Genomic DNA, 19282 nt, shown 5'->3' with positions numbered 1-19282 from the left:
AAACTCTGCACATACATCATTATGCACAGTGAAGCTCAAACTATTTCTAACTGTGGGAACAAAAAGAAAAATATTGGAGTGGAGGGGAACTTTTGAACTTTATCTTGAACTTTTAACTGTTAAAAATTTACCTTTTTTACACCTTCTGTACCTTGACTCATCTATACATCAATAAAGCATTTTGTTTAACTGAACATAAATATAATGTAAATATCCTTTTTTGTCTTTTTCAATATGTATCTGAAGTGTATGGTAGCATTGAAAAAATGTAAAGCCTGTAGGGGAGAAGATTGCATGCAGGATTTAAAAAACTAAATAAAGCAGAAAAGTGCATGAAAAGTGTATGAGTGGCACAGATGAGTGCATTTTTCTATATTCTAATATTCTCATTTTGCCACAGTGAGAAGTGCATATAGCAACATATTTATTTTGGTCCATTGTCCTAAACAACACTAACATACTGAATATGCACACGTATAAACTCCTGCCCAAAGGCACACAGGAACACCCAGGCACCTGCAAACACATAATACACAAATATTTGCAAACACAACACTGCATCCAGTGGTCATTAAATTAAGCTTATCTCCAGGTGTTTAAATACTCACAGTTATTTGTATCCCTGGCCACAGCTATAATTCCCATTGGTTGATGGGGTATATCTGCTCGAAGTACCTTGGTGTCACCGCCTGTGTACTTGTTGGATCGCAGCACAGACCTGCGGGCCCAGTCCGACCAGTATATGAAATCTGCATAGATGGCGAGACCATAGAAGTTGCCGGGTCCAGATTTAACTATGACCTAAAAAATGTAAAGCAAAGCTCATGTTAGAATTTCTTTCCATCATGCTTTCCAAATTTAAGGCTTGTGCTGCCACATGTCCCACATCTTACATCACATTTTACAGTATATGAAGCCAGAATAGATGGTACAGCTATAACAAGGAGAATTCATACATTTCCTACTGTCAGTACTTGCACTTTTCATCTACAAACCAATAACTCTTTCTCTTCAAGATCTGTCTGAAGAAAGCATAGACAGAATTATGAGTGCAATCCTAGGAAAATATCTGGAGAATAATGTTTCGACTCATTAATCAACACATCACCCCCGCCGCCCACATGACTGCTTAACCCAGATGTTGGGGGAGTAAATGACAGTGTCATTGGCAGGGAGGCAGGAATCCATCAGATGCCTCCTTGTGGGACTCTCCAGGCTTGTGTGTGGGGGGGGATCAGGGCCTCCAGCAGCTTTGTAGTCTCAGCCATTAAGTGGGACAGGCTTGTAAGCAGCATCACATTAGCCCTGTGCCATACTGGGATTAATAGGACAGGTGTTGATTAAAGGAGCCCAGCGTGTGGAAGCAACAACTGGCCATCAGGCGAGTGAGAGACAGAGACCAACAGAGAAAAAGAGAGAAAGATTGAATGCCAGATGGGGTAGGATGGAACATATTGATAGGAAATTAGATTTGGGAGACATTAGATTAACAGCCAGCAACCTATTACTTTTGTGCTGAACTCGTGTTTTGGGTAAATGTGAACATATTTCATACATTCTTATCACTCTATCATTCAGCGATGTTAAAATAACATACTTAAATTGCCTTGTCAACAAACTCTATACTGATTACGTCAATAAACCTCGGTTTTATATGGCAACATAAATATACCCAGAGAGCACACTGCTGACATTGAACCCAAATGACACTAACCATTCCCAGACAGCTCTCAATTTATATTTTCTCTCTTCATGGCATCTTTTCCCTGCTAAACATGCTCACATCTTCCCTCATCATGCACTCTGTTGCTCTTTGTGAAGCAGTGCCTTCATTAACAACATGGGTCTCCACTCTCAAAATGGCACAGGGGAGTGAGCCATGCCACAGCTACTGCTCTTCTCTGTCACCAACCACACTGTCAGCATGTAATGGCACTCCTGCAGTCAAGAGGGGTAGCTAGGCCCTCGAGCACACTCCACTCCCATCCAAGTCTACATTCATATGACGCAATACAAAATTGGTGTTCTATAATGTGTTTTATTGTATCTATGATATAACCTAACCCATTATATAATTCCAAAATATAATCGTGCAGCTTTTTGCAATTTGACTTAAGTTTTGTTTCTATTTAACCACATCAGATCACTGTCAACGGAAATAAAACAATCAGAACACACTAAAGCAACAAGGAGCCTTAAGCTTCCCTCTCCACAGTAAGCTACTTGTATAATAATGGATGGGCTGTCTTACCATTTCCACAACTGCAGTTTGGGCAAGTGATGAAGTTGACAATCAGCTACCTCTGTTTAATTTACACATTTTAATTGGAATGGAGAATCTGCACCCAGAGCGGTCTCACAGCAAAGCCTTCATTAGCAGGATTAGACTGCAGCAAGGGTTGGTGGGGACCCAAAGGTGAAGACTTTCTGAGCCTTGTGACCCAGCTCAGCAAACATACATATGGGTAACTAATTGAGATGGGCCAAGGTGCAGAGCTGCAGAGGTCATGTCAAGCAAAAACTGAAATCCATGGCAAAAAAGATAATCTTGTACATCTTTTACACACTGGAATACAGAAGATATATATCCAGTTGAGATGTTATACATTATGCATGCAACTTTTCGTGGACAAAATAATAACTCCCCTCACCAAACTTCTTTACTTTAACAGGGAATGACATCTGTGATTAAGGAAGCCATCTGTACCCTCAGAGATGAAATATCAAAAAGAACATCACGATGTATTTCAGATCCTATCCCCTGTATAGAGGACTATATTCAATGAGCTCAATAGAGACTGGGAGATTAAATGGAAGAATAAAATTAGTTAATTTCATTCCTGAGTATATGCCATGTTTCTCAGATGTTATGAAATGAAACATCTCCATCACTGACAGACAAATGTGAAAAATATGGCCTCTAACTAGTGAGTCACCGTGTCTCTTTCATAAGAAACATTATTTGATCCATGGGAATGTCAAAGGGTACAATTCAAAAAAGTCAAATCATGGACAGTGTCCATATCTTGTATGACAGAAATTAAAATATAAATGTTCATACTCACATATCTGCTAGAACCATCATAGTCACATCTTTCAATTTTGCCCAGGCTTCCATCTGAAAAGTAGAGCTTCTCTGCTTTGTGGTCAATGGTCAGTCCGTTGGGTGTCAGGATGTCAGAACTGATGATAATCCTCATGTTTTTGCCTGCTAAGGTGGATCTCATGATGCTGGGTCTCTGCTCATTCCAGTTGGTCCAAAACATCAGGCTAAAATAAAATAAGAGAGGGCAACCAAAACCAAACAGTTAATTACGAGTGAGCAGACTAATCTTTTCCTTCAGAATTTAGCAGCTATTCAGTGGCTTCAGCCTAATTTGCAAATGTCATCAGAGACTGGCTCCCTTTTGCAAAAAAAGCACTACTTCACTTTAGTGCTTCTACAAATTCACAGTGCCCAAGCACTACAAAACAAATATACATAGGCTGAAATTGAATCAGGGAACAGGAATGATGGCTTTTTATAAGAGCTACCATACTAACATGTCAACCAGGGAATTCTCTGCCACAGAGGCAAAACAAACACTAATGAAGAGGAACATTTTCCTGCCCTGGATTAAACTGCTCGAGGTCTAAGCAGCCATGTCAGTCAGTCATCAACATAATCCCACAGTCACCAAGACCTCCATGGCCTGTCATTGGCGTTTCCTTTTTTTCTTTAAGAAACTCATCACTGACAAAGTGTAGCTCAATTTCAATTTGAAAAAAAAAAAAAAAAGAAGAAGATTAGCATCATGGTTGGTTTGTGAGATAGAGGCCATTTATTCATATCCCCCTCTGTGAGGACTTCTAAGAACACAAACAACACAAATAATAGCAACAGAGTAAATAAATGAAAGATTTATATCTTGGTCTATATGGGTTTCCAAAATGGATGGTGTGCATTTTAAATCCACAGCTATGCAGACAAAACAAAGAATAAAAAAAGGTTGTTTAAAATGATATAAGATACCTTTTCAGCTCATGGGCTCTCTCTTCATACTATGATGAAGTCATGGAAGTCCACTTTAATAAGGTTTCCGGTCAGAAGTCACAATCAGGGACTGCAAATTAGCCGCTTGAGTTTGAATTCTAATTATCAGACACTGATTCTTTAGTGGGATGGATATGGTGCCAAATTGCCAACCCAGGATATAGTCTGAGGTCAAGAAATTAATTTAGTACAACAGGAGTAGCAAGTTACTCAGTCTTTTCAGACTGCTCAAAGAAATTATATTCATTCTTTTTTATATTCACGAATATGCAAGTGTTAAATCTGAGCTAGATGTGACAGGAATACTGAAGTGTTTTGAACAACAAAAAACATCTTTTCCCTGAGCTTTTTTATAGCACATAAATGAAACTGTTAAATCAGATACTCATAAAGCTATGGATGCAGCTCAGAAAAGATCAGAACACTTACACCTTAAGTGTGAAACTGCTCACCAAAACAATCTACTTCAGGATATGTCAGATGACACTCTAGACAGCATAATGCAAAGGCTTGGCAATAAATGGATCCTAACTAAAAAGTCACCAAAATAATTGTTAAAAAGCAATAATAACTTTTGTCTTGTGGTAAAAAAAAACACAAAACTTTCCAAAGGATTATATCATTTTGTGGAATGTCTCATATTTGTATGAACAAAAATATAAGAATTAGAACAATTGTAAAGACGCTATTATCACATATACAATAAGTGCAACACATAGGGCCATTAAATAGCTGTTAAATGTTACATATAGATGCACATACATTACGATTTAAAAATTGTTAACTTGAAGTTTTGCATTTTTATTAGATTATTTATTAAAAGTAGCAAAACATATTCATAATAAAATGGCAGTGAAGCAGTATTAGAGGGAAGGCTAGAAAGCAGGCACAGCACACATTTAAAAGCCTGAATTGATGTTGTTCTCAGATCCAGAGGGAGACAACTCCATTTGTCTCCATTTTTGTTACAGTGAGCAGTAGACAATCGGTTGATTTGAGAGCTCTTTCTGGGACATATCTTGGCAGTATATCAACAATATTCTCCATGAATAGATTTATAGACAGAAGAAGAAAAATCTTAAAATCTTTTCCGAAAACTAATACGAGCCCAGTGCATGCATTTTAGACAAGCAGTAATATGAGTTGTCTTTTTTCTAGTTAAAACTCTGGCAGCAATCTTCTGTATTACTGTAAATGTCATTTATTTAAAGACTGAGAAAATCTGAGAGCAATGCATTGCAGTAGTCAAACCTACTTGTAACAAAGTATGGACAGGCTCCTCTGTATCTTAGGGAGAAAAAAAGGCCTGATTTTTGTAATGTCCAATAAAAGACAGAATGCTGTTATGCTATTATAAACTTTTCTGTATCATTAAATAGAACTCTTCCTGATTCATTTGATCTAAGAATCTATATATTTATATTCTGTATAGTGTATGGTGTCATCAGCATAATCTATGTAGCTTGTTAACATGATGATAACACCTAGTGGTAATAAGTAGCTGAACATATATCAACAAATAAATACAAATGTTGTAAGTGACAGTATCAAAGGCTGACAATTTAGGATAAGCTGTGTTTAGAAACATAGAAGAGCTACTGACTTCTGACACTCATCCAGGGACAGGACATGTGGATGGTCTTCCTCTGAGAGAGTGACCACAGCCTGCCGGTCGAAGGCACCAACTCGTTTCTGGTCCAGAGATTGTCTGGTGATAGTGGAGGTCGTGGAGCTGGTCCAGTATAAGGTATCCCAGAACCGATGGTAGGCCAGGCCCTCCACTGAACCCACATCTAAAAGAACAGACACATAAGACCTCTGCTCAAATTCCAACCAAGTAACATAATTCAGACACTGCATTGAAGCATGGTTTAATGAAAACACAGGCCAACAGGAGTGACACTCATGTTTAAATCCACAGCTTTTTATTTAGGAAATTCCTCTGCCTTATCCATCTACTTTACGAGAAATAAAGTGTAAAAAATTAGTAGAATGTATAAACTGAGAGTAAGTTTTTTTTATAAATTTAGGCCTGGGGAGCACATATTGATATGTTGTGCGGCCTTTGAGTGGTAAAATCTACCCAAATTACCCCCAAAATATATATCTGTCCCTGCCATCTGGGGCCACTAAACTGCAAAGTTTTCTAGTGTAGATTTAGGTAAAAATATTGACTTTGCTTATAACAGATGGCAGGCTCCCATTGTGTTAGAATTGGGATTATGTTTCCTTGGTGATTGACAGGGAAATAACTTTATGCCTCACTACACTGGACAGATTTGTTGATGCCACAGTCACTCAGAAAGTAAATATGTTTTCATCGCGAACCAATATCCTAAACGCAGAATGTGAAAAAGGCCTTTGTAGCCTCTCCCAGGTTTGTGCAAGGATGTGACTAACAGGGAGGGAAGCTCCAGAGGGAGACAGTGATCACAGACAGAAAACCTGGCCATATGCTTGATTATTTACTGTAGATCTTCTTTTTTTTGGCAGTGGCTTCATATATGACCTACTGAATACTGAATGCTTCAAAAGTGTCAATCTAAAGAAGAAGATCAGAATAATAATATAGTGTTGTTGAGTTGTTATGTCCTCATTTGCAAGAATATGCCTACTGCTCCCCATGGACCACTGTAGGGTATTTGTGGAAGCCTTTTTTAAAGAAAAAACACAACTGTACACACTGTAGCTGCAAAAAATGTTGACACCATGCAAAAAGCAATAGAAAATGACCAACCAGTACAAACAAATAAAAAATCTTAAATGGTGAGTGTAATGGAACCCTTCAAAAATCATATTCGAAGATCAGGTAATGAAAGCATCAAATGTAGCTGAAAACAAGAAAACAAAGTTTTGTATTCACAAAGTATCTCTTACCCTGATAGAGCCCATTTATTCAAATTCAACAAAGCCAGTGGACCACAAACTGTCAGATATCACAGTTTGTCAACCAGATAGAAAATCGTATTTGTTAGGGCTTTGGAAAGACTACCTGCATGAACAGGGGTCTTCTGTGTGTGTGTTCATGTTTAACTGTTCTCTGTGTAAGTACATTTATTGTCTGATAAAACAAGATATCATCTTTCATAAGACAAAAACACAAGGCCAAAGGAGAGCATTCTCCTCTTTTCTAAACTCAATGGGAGTAACCCCATCGGTAACAATTAGACAGACAAGAAGACAAAAATAAAATTTAACACTGCCTTAGTATTCACATAACATCTCTGGCCACCATTTGGCAAATATCTTGGGACTGATCTCATCTTTTTTGTAATTCTTGCATTTTCAAACACAATTTCATATGTCCGTACAGCCCCTAATTTGTCTTAATGGCGAACATGTGGCCAGTGATAGAGAATTTGGCTGTATCCCCTTATCTAAAGACCTATAAACCATGCTTGAAAATACTTAAGACACTACCTGAGTCAGCCGATCACTAATTAATAGTTTGCAATAAAAGCCGTCTGGCAGCTTGGAGTTTCTCACAAATTGTTGGCGGGGCGAGGGAGTAATTAATGGGGGACATGGAGTTTAATTAGGGAAATATGGATGATTAACATCTTCACCTTTCCTCAATGACGGGATGCAGGCAGAAACTTTTAGAGGAAAATAGCAGATAGTCTAGCTGTTATATAGTACACGGTTGGAAGTTGGCTAAAGGTGGTGGTTTCATTAAAGGAGTATGGACCACATTGATATGATGCTTTCACTCAACACCACAATTGGAAACAAAGAAGATCATAGTACCATACTTTCTGCAGTGGTATGCAATGTATATCCAACAATTTGTTTCCCATGCTTTAAAAAAAGAAAACTAAATGGGCATGTATTATGGATTTAAAAATTTGAATTGTACTCAAATTAATTATTTGCACTGCATTGATTTTGCATTTCGCAAGTGCCAAAGTGTGAAGGGCACTTACAAATCCCGACAGATGGTTCTTAATAATGCTTGTTCATTTGTAGAAGATAAATAAATAAGCAGAAAGCACTCGCAGCAGGGGTGTGGGAGATGGGTCGGGGGGTGGGGTGGGTGCTGAGTGGATCAGTAACACAGCCAGACTCCCAGTGTGAAGAGGGGGATGGGTGGTGCTGAGCTGTGTTCCCAGTAGAAACTTCGCAGAATGGCAGAGGATGCTAGTTGAGCAGAACAGAGGCTTTTGCTGTTCATCTGAAGCCAGCCATGCTTATCAAGACAGGACTGACTGAGATTTAGTGAAGGAATAGAGAGGGATTGGTCACATCGTTCAATCTGTGACAGTCAGTAAGCAGAAAGCTTTCAAACAGAGGTATTATACCCTTATGATTTAGTATTAAATGGTCTTTTCAGAGGAGTAATGGCAGAAAAAAAACAGCTGCAAGGATTGAAATTTAGGTACACCTTTTCCATGACACGCACAAGAAATTAATAGGTGAAAACACTGCTGAAACATACCAAATTAATCCTGTATCACACTGTGCCAAACCATTCTCAAGCCCAACAGGGACACAATACTTGTGCAGTCAAACCTTGCCTCCATGACACCAATAATACTGCAGCAAATGTGAAGCTATTGAAATTGGCAGAAGAGGTGTATGTGTATTGGTGTAAGGGCAAGTGTATGTGTGTGGTGGGGACGTTGGCTGGCTTTCTTAAATTGTATAACTACATACAAATAAGGTAAAATGTTGGAATGTAAAATATACTTACTTTCTGCAATAATAGATCTTTCCGTCCAGTCATCATTAATCATCTGGATGTTTCCAAAATGGACGTCACTGAAAAAGATGCGGTTTGTCCCAGTTGTCTTCTGGCTGTAGTCAAAGGCCAGGGCTATGACATTCTTGAAAAAAGCAGGATTTTCAAAAGGCTGAACAGGTGAGTTGAGGTCATTTTCATCTGAAAGGTGGATGCTTTTCAGTATGGTCCTCTCAGAGTAGAGTAGATAACCTTCATAGCGCTCACAGGCAAAGCCATCCTCTGCCAAACGACCATGGGCACAGGAGCAAGTCCGGCGACCACTACCGAGGTGGAAGCACAGCTGCTGGCATCCTCCATTACTCCTGGCACAGGGGTTTGTGCCTTCAAAACCCGACACATGTTCAATTACTGGTTTGCATCAGTCTCTGCCCCCTTGCAATCATTTTTAAACTGTACATGACTATACATTAGAGATGAAAATCATAGGTGCACTGTAGGAGCAATTAGTATTTGCAAAGGGCATTTTATGAAATCTTGTCAAAACTAACACCGAAGACTGAAATAGTATGAGTCAATTTGTTAACCAAGGAGACTGTTAAGTTAAAACCTTTACCTTTTTCTCTGCCTCTATTAAAGACTGTCACATCCTTCAAATTGACCCCAAGACCACTCCTCATGGTAACAGCTTCACTGGTGTCAGTCTTGAAGCCACGTCGGATTGAACCGTTTGAGTGAGCCCTGAAATACACCAGAAAGACAGGGGACAAAATAAGTGGTATAAGTTTCAGAGAAGAAAGCATAATGTATTCTAATGTTTCACTGAGAAGGGTAAATGACAGAGTTAGAAATAAACACAGTTAATTTTATTTGACAATAGTAAAGCAAAAATCCAAGCCTGCAGTCACCCAGTTATTTTAATTTGTTGAGGATAAACACACACTAAAGATAACAGCTTCTTTGCATTGTGTTCCTTGTTGTGAAGGGGTGTCATGCAAAACAGGTTAAAAACATGTGAAACAGACAAACAAACAAAAAAGACACATGATTAACAATTCAACAACCATTTCTTATATTTTTCTCATATATCTAAAACAAGTCTTAGTTTGTTTGTTTCAGAATTCCCACAACACTCCAAACAACTGCAGGTGTATAAAGATGCATAAAGCTACCATATTCATGAAAGGAAATAAGACTTCATTAAATTTAACTACGTGTATGATTTTACAAAAGGGTGAGGAAGGATTTGCCTTTGCTGATGACACTGAATTCTTTCTAGAGTATTTACAAAAATAGGCAGTGACCCTCACTATGAAGAACTGCTGTTCTGAATATTTTCACATGAGACCTTTGAAGGAAAGGGTTATTGTCAGGTTAGTATTGCAGGCTTTGCAGGCCATTTCTTGTCTGTGCGTTTAAGAAAATAATAAATTACCTGTCAGACCAGTAGATGTAAGGCCCAAACACAGCCACTGAGAACAGGTCTACGTTGGCCACTGACAGTACAATCTCCCGGCTCTCACCTGTCTCAAGGTTTATCCTCTCGATCTTATCTGTGCGGGCGTCGCACCAGTATAATGTATTTTCCTGGAAGGTAATTTTAAAATGCATATCACAAACCGAACCTCTTAGGCAAAGTCATATTTCAGCCACAAAAGAGATGAGGTAGGAAGTACAGTATATGGGAGTGGAGTGGAGGGGGAAGAGGTTGGTAATAGTGTTTGTGCATCTGTGTGCAACTGTACCTCGTAGTCAATGGAAATTCCATTGGGCCACATGATGCCTGAGTTGACCAAGGTAACCTGGTCCGAACCATCCAGACGGGAGCGGCCAATACAGGGGTTTTGGCCCCATTCAGTCCAGAAGAGATACCTGGCATCACAGAAATGCACTGATTTCTGCACTATAGTCTATACATGAAAAAGAGTTTAATACAGAAGAAATACCTGATCTAGTAGGCCAGTATTTTTGGCAATGATCCCTTTTCATAACATTGCCTTTAAATTTGGTTTGATCAACAGTGTGACTAAAATTTCTACTGGGTAAGATTATTTAATATATTTATTTAATGTGTTTCTGCCAAGACAATAAAAATAAAACCTATATATGTGTAATATTGGTCAGTATGAAACAATCAAAGTGCCTTGTGACATCAACAACTATTGCCTGTGGCCATTACCTGGTTTCTTTGTAACAGTTTGACACAGTGTATTTGCTTGCTACCCATCATTGGAGATTCTAAATAAATAGTTTTTTAAATCATTACACCGCTGTTAATAGAGGTGCAACTGATTATGGCAAATAGTGCTGTAAAACAGTGAAAAAAAGGCACGGCCTACCCCTTCTGTGGATGTACAGCAATGGCTCTTGGCTGATCAAGTCCTTCAGATATGACTACTGAGCGGTATGCACCATTCAGACGGGAAATTTCTATTAGACTGAAACCATGGTCTGTCCAATACAGGTTTCCTGTGCAGTAAAACAGACAAACAACAATAATCAGGTGTAAAAATACAGCAGACGTTATGTGTCAATAATCTTCATGGAGACAAAGTACATGAGAAGGTCCCATCGTGAACTAACACATATACTAAAACTGAGTTATCATCCAAATGAGTTCATGTGGATGATACCCAACTCTGTTACTAAGGCTTAATGTTTTTTTTAGCAATTCAAATCAAATCAAACAAATCTACTTAACAATATCAATAACAGCTTGACCAGACTCCAGGGCCCAACTAGTCACTGTACTAACCAGCAATCCAGTCGACAGCGATGCCTTCCACTCGACTGATGCCGGTAGTAATGATGTCCTCCCTCCACGTCTGATCACGTTTGGCCCGGGATATTCTGTTCAGGCCCATGTCTGTCCAGTACACCGTGTCATTTCCTGCAAAACATAGAATACAGTTAATGATAACAGAAAATGGGATGATGAATGTGTCTGCCACAAAAGTATTTATGCCCTCAAACAAAGCAGCTCATGAAAGCACATTTTACTGCAGCACGGCCCATTTGACCAAATGTTGTGTGAGACTATAAACTATGATGGCGAAAATACCCACACAGCTCTTTGTTGACATACAGTGCCCGTACAGGAAAGGCAATTGTGGGCCAAATTTTACAGGGCAGTATATTGCTTCATGCAAAACATGGTGTTGGTAAAACTGTTATGGACCCTTTCTGGTTTTACAGCCCTATTACATAAGCATATAAAATAATACGTAATTTATTTATGGTGCAGTCTTCAAGTGCATCTCTTTGAGTGCTTGTCAGCTTTCCTCTGTACAGGTTGTTAGGAGGTTAGGTGGCGTTATGTGTTTATTTGCACTTCTTGTTCATGCTGCCTTTACACTCTGTTAACACGTAGCTCACATATGACAGAATACAGCTGCAGGGCTTTCATCTGTTCTGCTCTGGCAGCCGGGCTTCTGTAATTACATGTAAATGATGTGCGTGAGCTATCAGCTGCTGCTCTTGGATGGGCTTAGTAATGCATTTCATGTTCACCTGCATAAAGTAATAAAGGGGAGGACAATCAGCAATCTTGTTCTGTACTTTGGCCATGTCTGATTTTGGCTTGGCCTCTGCTTATTTCCTCTTTTCCAAAAGCTGTAGTCACACATCAAGATTGCTATCGACCTTTGAAGTCTCTCAGATTTAGAAACAGATTTCATGCTTTCTTGATAGCTATTAAATAACGGAATTCATGGCAATTATTGAAATGACCTACCCAATATGTTCAGTACACTTAAAGACTTATATGTGATTGTATACATAATACCAGCGGGCATATACACTCCTTGGGGTTAATTTATAGAGACAACTGTAAATTTCCCCCATTAACTAACATCAATTATTTAAAGGAGTGCAGTTGCAGTTGAGATAATTTGAATACTTGCCACCATATTCTTATATGTGTAAAAGATAATTTCACCCAAACAACATGACTACTAGTCTACAGCCATGCAGGTTGTACTTCCGTAGACATAGCAGTGCTCTAAGCTAAATGCTAATGTCAGCATGCTAACACACTGATGTTAAGTAGGTATTATGTTTACTGTGTTAAACATCTTAGTTTAGCATTTAAGCATGATAACATTTGCTAATTAGTAACAAAATGTACAGCTGAGGCTTGGCAGAGCTTTTCAAAAACAGATGTAAGTAAATTATTACAGGACATAAACTCACTAGACCTCTGTTGACGCCTCAGTTTCATTTGTGGTGTTCACTGCATTGAAAACCAATATTTAAAAAAATCAAGACACTTTGTTGTGGATGATATTCTGGTATTGTTTTCTCCCTTCATTAGACAATAGGCTGTAGTAACAAGGGAGGTCTGTTGACCTCTTCTTCTGCCACAGTCAATAGGTTAGGAATATTAAACCAGTTTTAGCAACCTTTTGTATAAATTGACATTTCCTACTCTTATTTCTTGCAAACCTCCAAGAATGAATACGTATGGATTTACCCAAACATGCATTTTCTCATCTGGTGCAGCTTTTCTTAAAAGAATTGCTGCAAATCCTTAGTATATCAACCCTTGTGTGTATGTAGTTTGTTTTTTTCAGCTGTGCGTACGCAATTTCCTTTACACTGCTTTTGTTATCATGCTTCAGTGGCAACCTATTACATATATGGAATTCTATCAGCCTATAGTATATTCATAGCATTTGTTGGTGTAGTAAATATATCATTTTTATCATATATATTATGTGGATGGAAGCAGGGACGTAAAAAAAGGACAACACAAGCTATTGGGTTCATGTTTTGCGATGCACGTTACGGTACCTTCATTTGATGCAATATCTTGGGAATTGCTTTGTATGAGGATTGTTTCAGAGGCTTGTGAGGAAATAGTTTTATGTTATTCATGCTGAGGTCCCCCTGTAATGTGAGCTGCACTACTCCACACGCACAAATATCATTATTCAAGAGGTTAGAGCCCAGTATGATAAAGATCTTTCCCACCCCCTCATTGTTTAAGATTGAGAAGGAAAGGTCCGTACTGTAGGAAATAAAGGAAGGGCAGTTAAGTGTGTTGTGTAATATGATATAGATATTAATGTATGATATATAACAATGAGTGTGTGTGTGTGTGTGTGTGTGTGTGTATATATACACCGATCAGCCATAACATTATGAACCCTGGCAGGTGAAGTGAATAACAGTGATTGTCTTGTTATCATTGCACCTGGATATATTAGGCAGCAAGTGAACATTTTGTCCTCAAGTTGATGTTAGAAGCAGGAAAAATGGGAAAGCATAAGGGTTTGAGCGACTTTGGGGCAAAATTATGATGGCTAGATGACTCTGTCAGAGCATCTCCAAAAGTGAAGCTCTCTTGTGGGGTGTCCCCGGTCTGCAGTGGTCAGTACCTATCAAAAGTGGTCCATGAAAGGAAAAGCAGTGAACCTAAGACAGGGTCATGGGCCTGGTCAAGGCTCAGTGATGCACATGGGGAGTGAACACTGGCCTGTGTGGTCCGATCCACTAGACGAGCTACTGTAGCTCAAACTGCTGAAAAAGTTCATGTTAATTCTGATAGAAAAGTATCAGAACACACAGTGCATCGCCGTTTGTTGCGTATGGAGCTGCACAATGGCTGATTGGTATACGTGTGTTTCAAGTAGGGTTTCTAACTACTTTGTATTTCTAACTATATAGAGTTAAAAAAAATAAAAAAGAATTCCATCAAAAAATAATCAGTTTTGCAGATAATAGCCATTTAAAAGCCTGGAAAACAACTTTACATTTCTACCTAAAAACATAAAAACACCAGGAACAACATTCAGTATACATTTAACCATATGTCAGACAATACAACTCTTCAAGTTTCAGTGCATCTCTAGCATATCTGTTGCCTTATACTCAATAGCAAACACTGATTCAACAATACCTGCATGAAAGTCAACTCCCACAGCAAACAGTGTTCCTGTGATGGGCATGAGGGCCTCGCTGTTGTCATTTGGGTCCAGAGCAATTCCACGGATTCCCTCATGGACGGAATACATCAGAAATGAGTCAACACCTAAAGAACAACAAATCATTTATTAAACCCTAAATAGGCACATTAAAGCATTGCAAATTATGAATGCCTAGACCTGTATATAGATTAATCCCATGCACTGAACATGAGTATATTGCTTTACATTTAGGTTACTGAATGCAGAATGGTTTCAAGGATGTATATTGTAGTTAAAAAGTAAAATTTATTTATTTAATGTTGATAGGAGCTTATTGGCAGCTACGTATTTTGGGAAATGTACCTTCACAAGAAATGCGGTCGCTGCGCAAGTTGTAGCCAACAGTGCAGGAGCAGCTACGGGTGTTCTCGGAAGTGGGGAAGCAGAGCTGTGAGCATCCTCCGTTGTTTATCTGGCATGGGTTTCTTCCTGAATGTTAAGCACAACCAGGAAAGGCAAGCAGTAAGGTACCATAGGTAGTGTGTGTGTTTCTGTGTCTTTATCTGTGTTTGTGCATTAATATGTGTGAGTCTGCTTACCTTTCTGACCCTCCCTGTCATACACCTTCATATGAACCACCCCACTTGTCTTGTTTCTCAGGATCACAAGGTTCCGTCCGTCTCTCTTGGTAACTGTTCCCAGCTGTGCCGATTCCTCATCTGCCCACCAGAGTTTGCCGCCTGTAACCATCAATATAATTTGCTTAAAAAAAAGGCCCACAGATGTAGATTCAGTAAAATTGAAATGCAAGGGCAAATTGCATCTTGATTCAGGTAATATTGTAAAATGTTGTCTTCTTAACTAGGAAATTCATGCAAATCACATTGTGATGCAAACCAGCCTTCAGAAACACTACCGCACAATAAAATACTCCCCATCATCACCAATTCCAAGTGCAAACGGCGTGCTTGAGCTTTCACTCTAATCCACCAAGGCTGGCACTCTTATGCCGTAAAGCCCCTTAATAATTGAAGCATTCTCTGAGCTGATTTGAGATTAAAGTGTGGCATACCCTGTTTCCTGCTCTGCCCACTTGCTGATGATGACGCATGCATCTTGCAGCCTTGAAACATACTTGTATATCTGGGAAAGGTTTTCATACCAACAAAGGCTTCTCCATGTACTTTTTGGGTTAGTTAGTTATACGGTGAAATGGGCACAATTGTAATTTTCAATGCCATGCTGACAAATAGTTACGCAAAGAGACACACATTACTTATATATTTTTGACAACTGCATGCACATATCACTTTTTACCATTGATATTCAGCAGATTGACAAACTGTGCATAGTCAGTGTTAATGAACAGCAATAATAAATGTCAGTATAGTTAGGTAATTTTGGTTCTACAACATGCAAAAACATTTAGCAATTCTGAGGCAGCATCTCCTCATGTTTGAGTATTTACTTTATAACATTCTGCATGAGGTAAAATTCTCTTTTATAAGCCAATATCTTAGTTTAAAAGCACAACACTTAAAATAAAGCACCTGTGCCAGGAAAACTTGTACTGTAGTTGTTGTATATGATCATGTTTCACTGTCTACTCCCTCTCAGAGTGGCTGGCCTGTCTGCCCCTTTGTGACAGTGAACCTCCAGGCTTTAGTAGTGCTGCCGTCGTGAGCATAAGTGATGAGTCTGTGTCTCTGTAAAGAGGCACATGCACAATAGGCTCCTGACCCTGACACACAACGGCAGCACCACCACCACACTATCCTCCAACCCCTATCTCTGCAGAAATCAGTGATGCACAATCCAGGCTTTTTGCCACAGACTCTACAGACGTGACAGGAACTCTCAATTTTAAAATCCCACTGAAGTGCAGAGTGGAGAAGAGTCAGGTGGTTCCTCTAGCTTCAAAATAGACTCTGTAAATGGGGTGGAGATGGACCTGAGTTTAGTCCTTTGTGAAAGGGCCAAAATTGCAAAAATGGACCATTATATAGCGGAGTCATGCTTTACAAAAGGCAACATAATGTAAAGACAAATTCATATTTATACAGTAACATTAAAATGGTCTATCATAAAGGTTAATCTTCCTCAATGAGTAAAACAAAACATGTGCCCTTTAGGTTTTACACCATCAATCCCTTGAAGGTGAAACACTGTTTTGTTATCCCACCCTTTTTGATCTATTTAGAATAAAAAAAACACACACACAAGCAATTCCCACATGCATTAATAGCTTCAGGCTCAATGTCATCCTTAAAGGGAATGTAAAACTCGTTTCTACAAATCAGACAAATTTCCATGAGTGAGAATGACAGTCTACATGCAGTTTACAAAACATTTGACCCTGGAGGCCATGCTAGCCTAGATTAGCTTTGCACCCTGTGTTAATTTGAAGCCGCGGGGATCGTTGGCTACCTGTGATTGCTTGCTTGTGGCACATCATATTCAATTTCCACCTCAACTGCTAGTTTGATTCCAGGCTGATGGATCACCCACACCTTCTAAATAGAAGCCCTCACCTTTCCCTCAAGCCAATCCAATTATTACAAAGCCCTAGCCCGAGAGTGGATCGACCTTGTGTCACTAACAGTGCCTTCATTATATCTTTTCACAACCAGCTTGAGCAATTGCTTAGACTAATGCACACAAAATGTAAGAGCAAAAATAAAACACAAGTACCCTAACATGTCCTTTTGAACACACTGCTCTATGCTCATCAAATGAATTGTTAGTTTGATGGATTACACTCATTTTGTTTTCTAAGTTGATAGTGAAGATTTTATTCTGCTGGTCAATTGTGGATCTATTATCACAAAACGTTCACAGAAGAAGGTAATATTTTGTTCTGCAGCAATCAGAAACAACATTTCCATCTGATTCCTTTCTGAGAACTGCACTCCTCAGATATCACTGTAGTAGAATTACCTTTGCAAAACCCCTCTGCTTCCTGCTGTGAGGGAGCTATATTCTCGATCGAACTCAAGCTTTCCTTGTTTACACATGACGCTGACCTAGAGTTACCTTAACCACTTCAAACCCAACCAACTGATTGATCAATTATCATAGACCAGAAGGGAGAGTAGAAAAATTGTTAGATTATTGCTAATCTAACTTGATTGCATAAATCACCACAGAGGATTTAAGAGCCCTTTATTACTCATATTCACTTGAGGATACCTAACAAGTTATTCCCCAAGATACAGATTGCACACGCATTTATCAACATATCCATATTGAACTTCTAATACTAGTTATAAGTATTATTCAATTAGATATCTAATCACAGTTTGCTGAGCTAGTATAACAAATAACAAGCAGCAAGGAGAAAAACTTTGGGATAAATAAAGTGAATGGTCAGCAAATACACTTAATTGCATCTTTCCTCATAGAGACAAAGAAAAACATCTGCAGAAGGGACATTTCTCTGTAATGGGCATCACCAATGGGGTATTCACTTGTCAACAACTAAAGGAGCTCAGGATTAGAAAATGACATGTCTGGCTGCTATCCTGCTTTCCAGCTGACTATGTTTTACAAGTATATACTCAATGGTCTATAGCAAATGAGGAAGGCATATTGGTAGTACATACAACAGACGATTAGACAATTACACCTATTGCAAAATACTAATCTCAGGCTAAGAGGAAATGTAAATGTGTTTTTTATAGTAAACATAATGTTGTCAAGTTAAATTTGTATCACTGGTTTAAAACACATGTACATTTAAACATATAGTGAACTGTGCTTTTAACACTCAATGAGGCATCCTAAGTGCTATCACATAGTTATAAAAACTGTTCTATTATTGCTGACATACATTCTGGTAAAGGGTAAAAAGGGCATATGAGTTGCGTTGAGTTATTAAACACAGAGTAACATTAAGAATTTAATATCTTATAATGCAATACTTGATAGATCAACATCTAGTGGGCAAAGCGTAGACTATATAAAAGACTGTGATATGCAATTAGATTAGGTCTTATGAACATTAACTACACATTCATGCTTGCATGAATCCAAGTATAAATGAACATATCCACTAGATTGCTATCTTCTATATATAGTTATTCATTTCCGACAAATGTACTGTTTAATCACTGTGAAAAATCTCTCTCTAACAAAGTACAATAACAATACAGCTGTTCATTCTACCATTCAAAACAATTTCCTCAACATAACAAAATGTCATTAATTGTGATTGATGGGGACTCGCAGACATCATTTCACTGTTTTGCTGTACCTGCTACCATGTAGGAACCAAGCCATTACTCTATGTCACCTTGAGTTCTATCTCCCATTTGTGAAATGTGATAATGAAGTCTCCATCGTCAATATAAAAAAAAGGCCTCCATAGTCAAACTCTTTACTATATGCATATGGAAATGAACCAAAAAGATTTGGCTTGCAGTTGCAGAATGCTAAGAGCTAACATAACAGTGGGATTCAATTCTGCTACTGCTGTGTTATTCTGTAACTCTGTAATTAATGCTCTCTGCACATGCTGACAGATACCCACCACACAGAAAACTAATGCCTGTCATGATTAATAACATGCCTCAAGAACACAAAGTATCACCCTGAGAACACTCTTGATTTAATTTTTTCCTTGAAAAATAAAAAATTACAATTTGGTCCAGACACACACACACACAC

At 38.6% G+C, this 19282-nt stretch overlaps 1 protein-coding gene across 1 annotated transcript in view; it reads right to left on the bottom strand.

Moving 5' to 3' along the window:
• The window catches only part of lrp1bb (low density lipoprotein receptor-related protein 1Bb), a 239920-nt gene that overhangs the window by 59656 nt on the left and 160982 nt on the right, over positions 1-19282 (bottom strand). Inside the window, exons 33-44 of the mRNA XM_035675905.1 lie at positions 15217-15357; positions 14981-15106; positions 14611-14742; positions 11467-11601; positions 11051-11180; positions 10457-10583; positions 10147-10298; positions 9328-9452; positions 8724-9095; positions 5637-5826; positions 3066-3270; positions 609-801 (exon numbers count right to left, since the gene is read on the bottom strand). Of these exons, the coding sequence (XP_035531798.1) occupies positions 609-801; positions 3066-3270; positions 5637-5826; positions 8724-9095; positions 9328-9452; positions 10147-10298; positions 10457-10583; positions 11051-11180; positions 11467-11601; positions 14611-14742; positions 14981-15106; positions 15217-15357 (2028 nt within the window). The remainder of the gene's footprint in view (positions 1-608; positions 802-3065; positions 3271-5636; positions 5827-8723; positions 9096-9327; positions 9453-10146; positions 10299-10456; positions 10584-11050; positions 11181-11466; positions 11602-14610; positions 14743-14980; positions 15107-15216; positions 15358-19282) is intronic.

This window comes from Morone saxatilis, unplaced genomic scaffold, assembly GCF_004916995.1.
Source record: "Morone saxatilis isolate NCDOM2014 unplaced genomic scaffold, NCSU_SB_2.0 Contig5, whole genome shotgun sequence".
NCBI lineage: Eukaryota > Metazoa > Chordata > Actinopteri > Moronidae > Morone > Morone saxatilis.
Note: the sequence above shows the minus strand (reverse complement) of the source record. Positions and strands in the feature narration are given on the sequence as shown.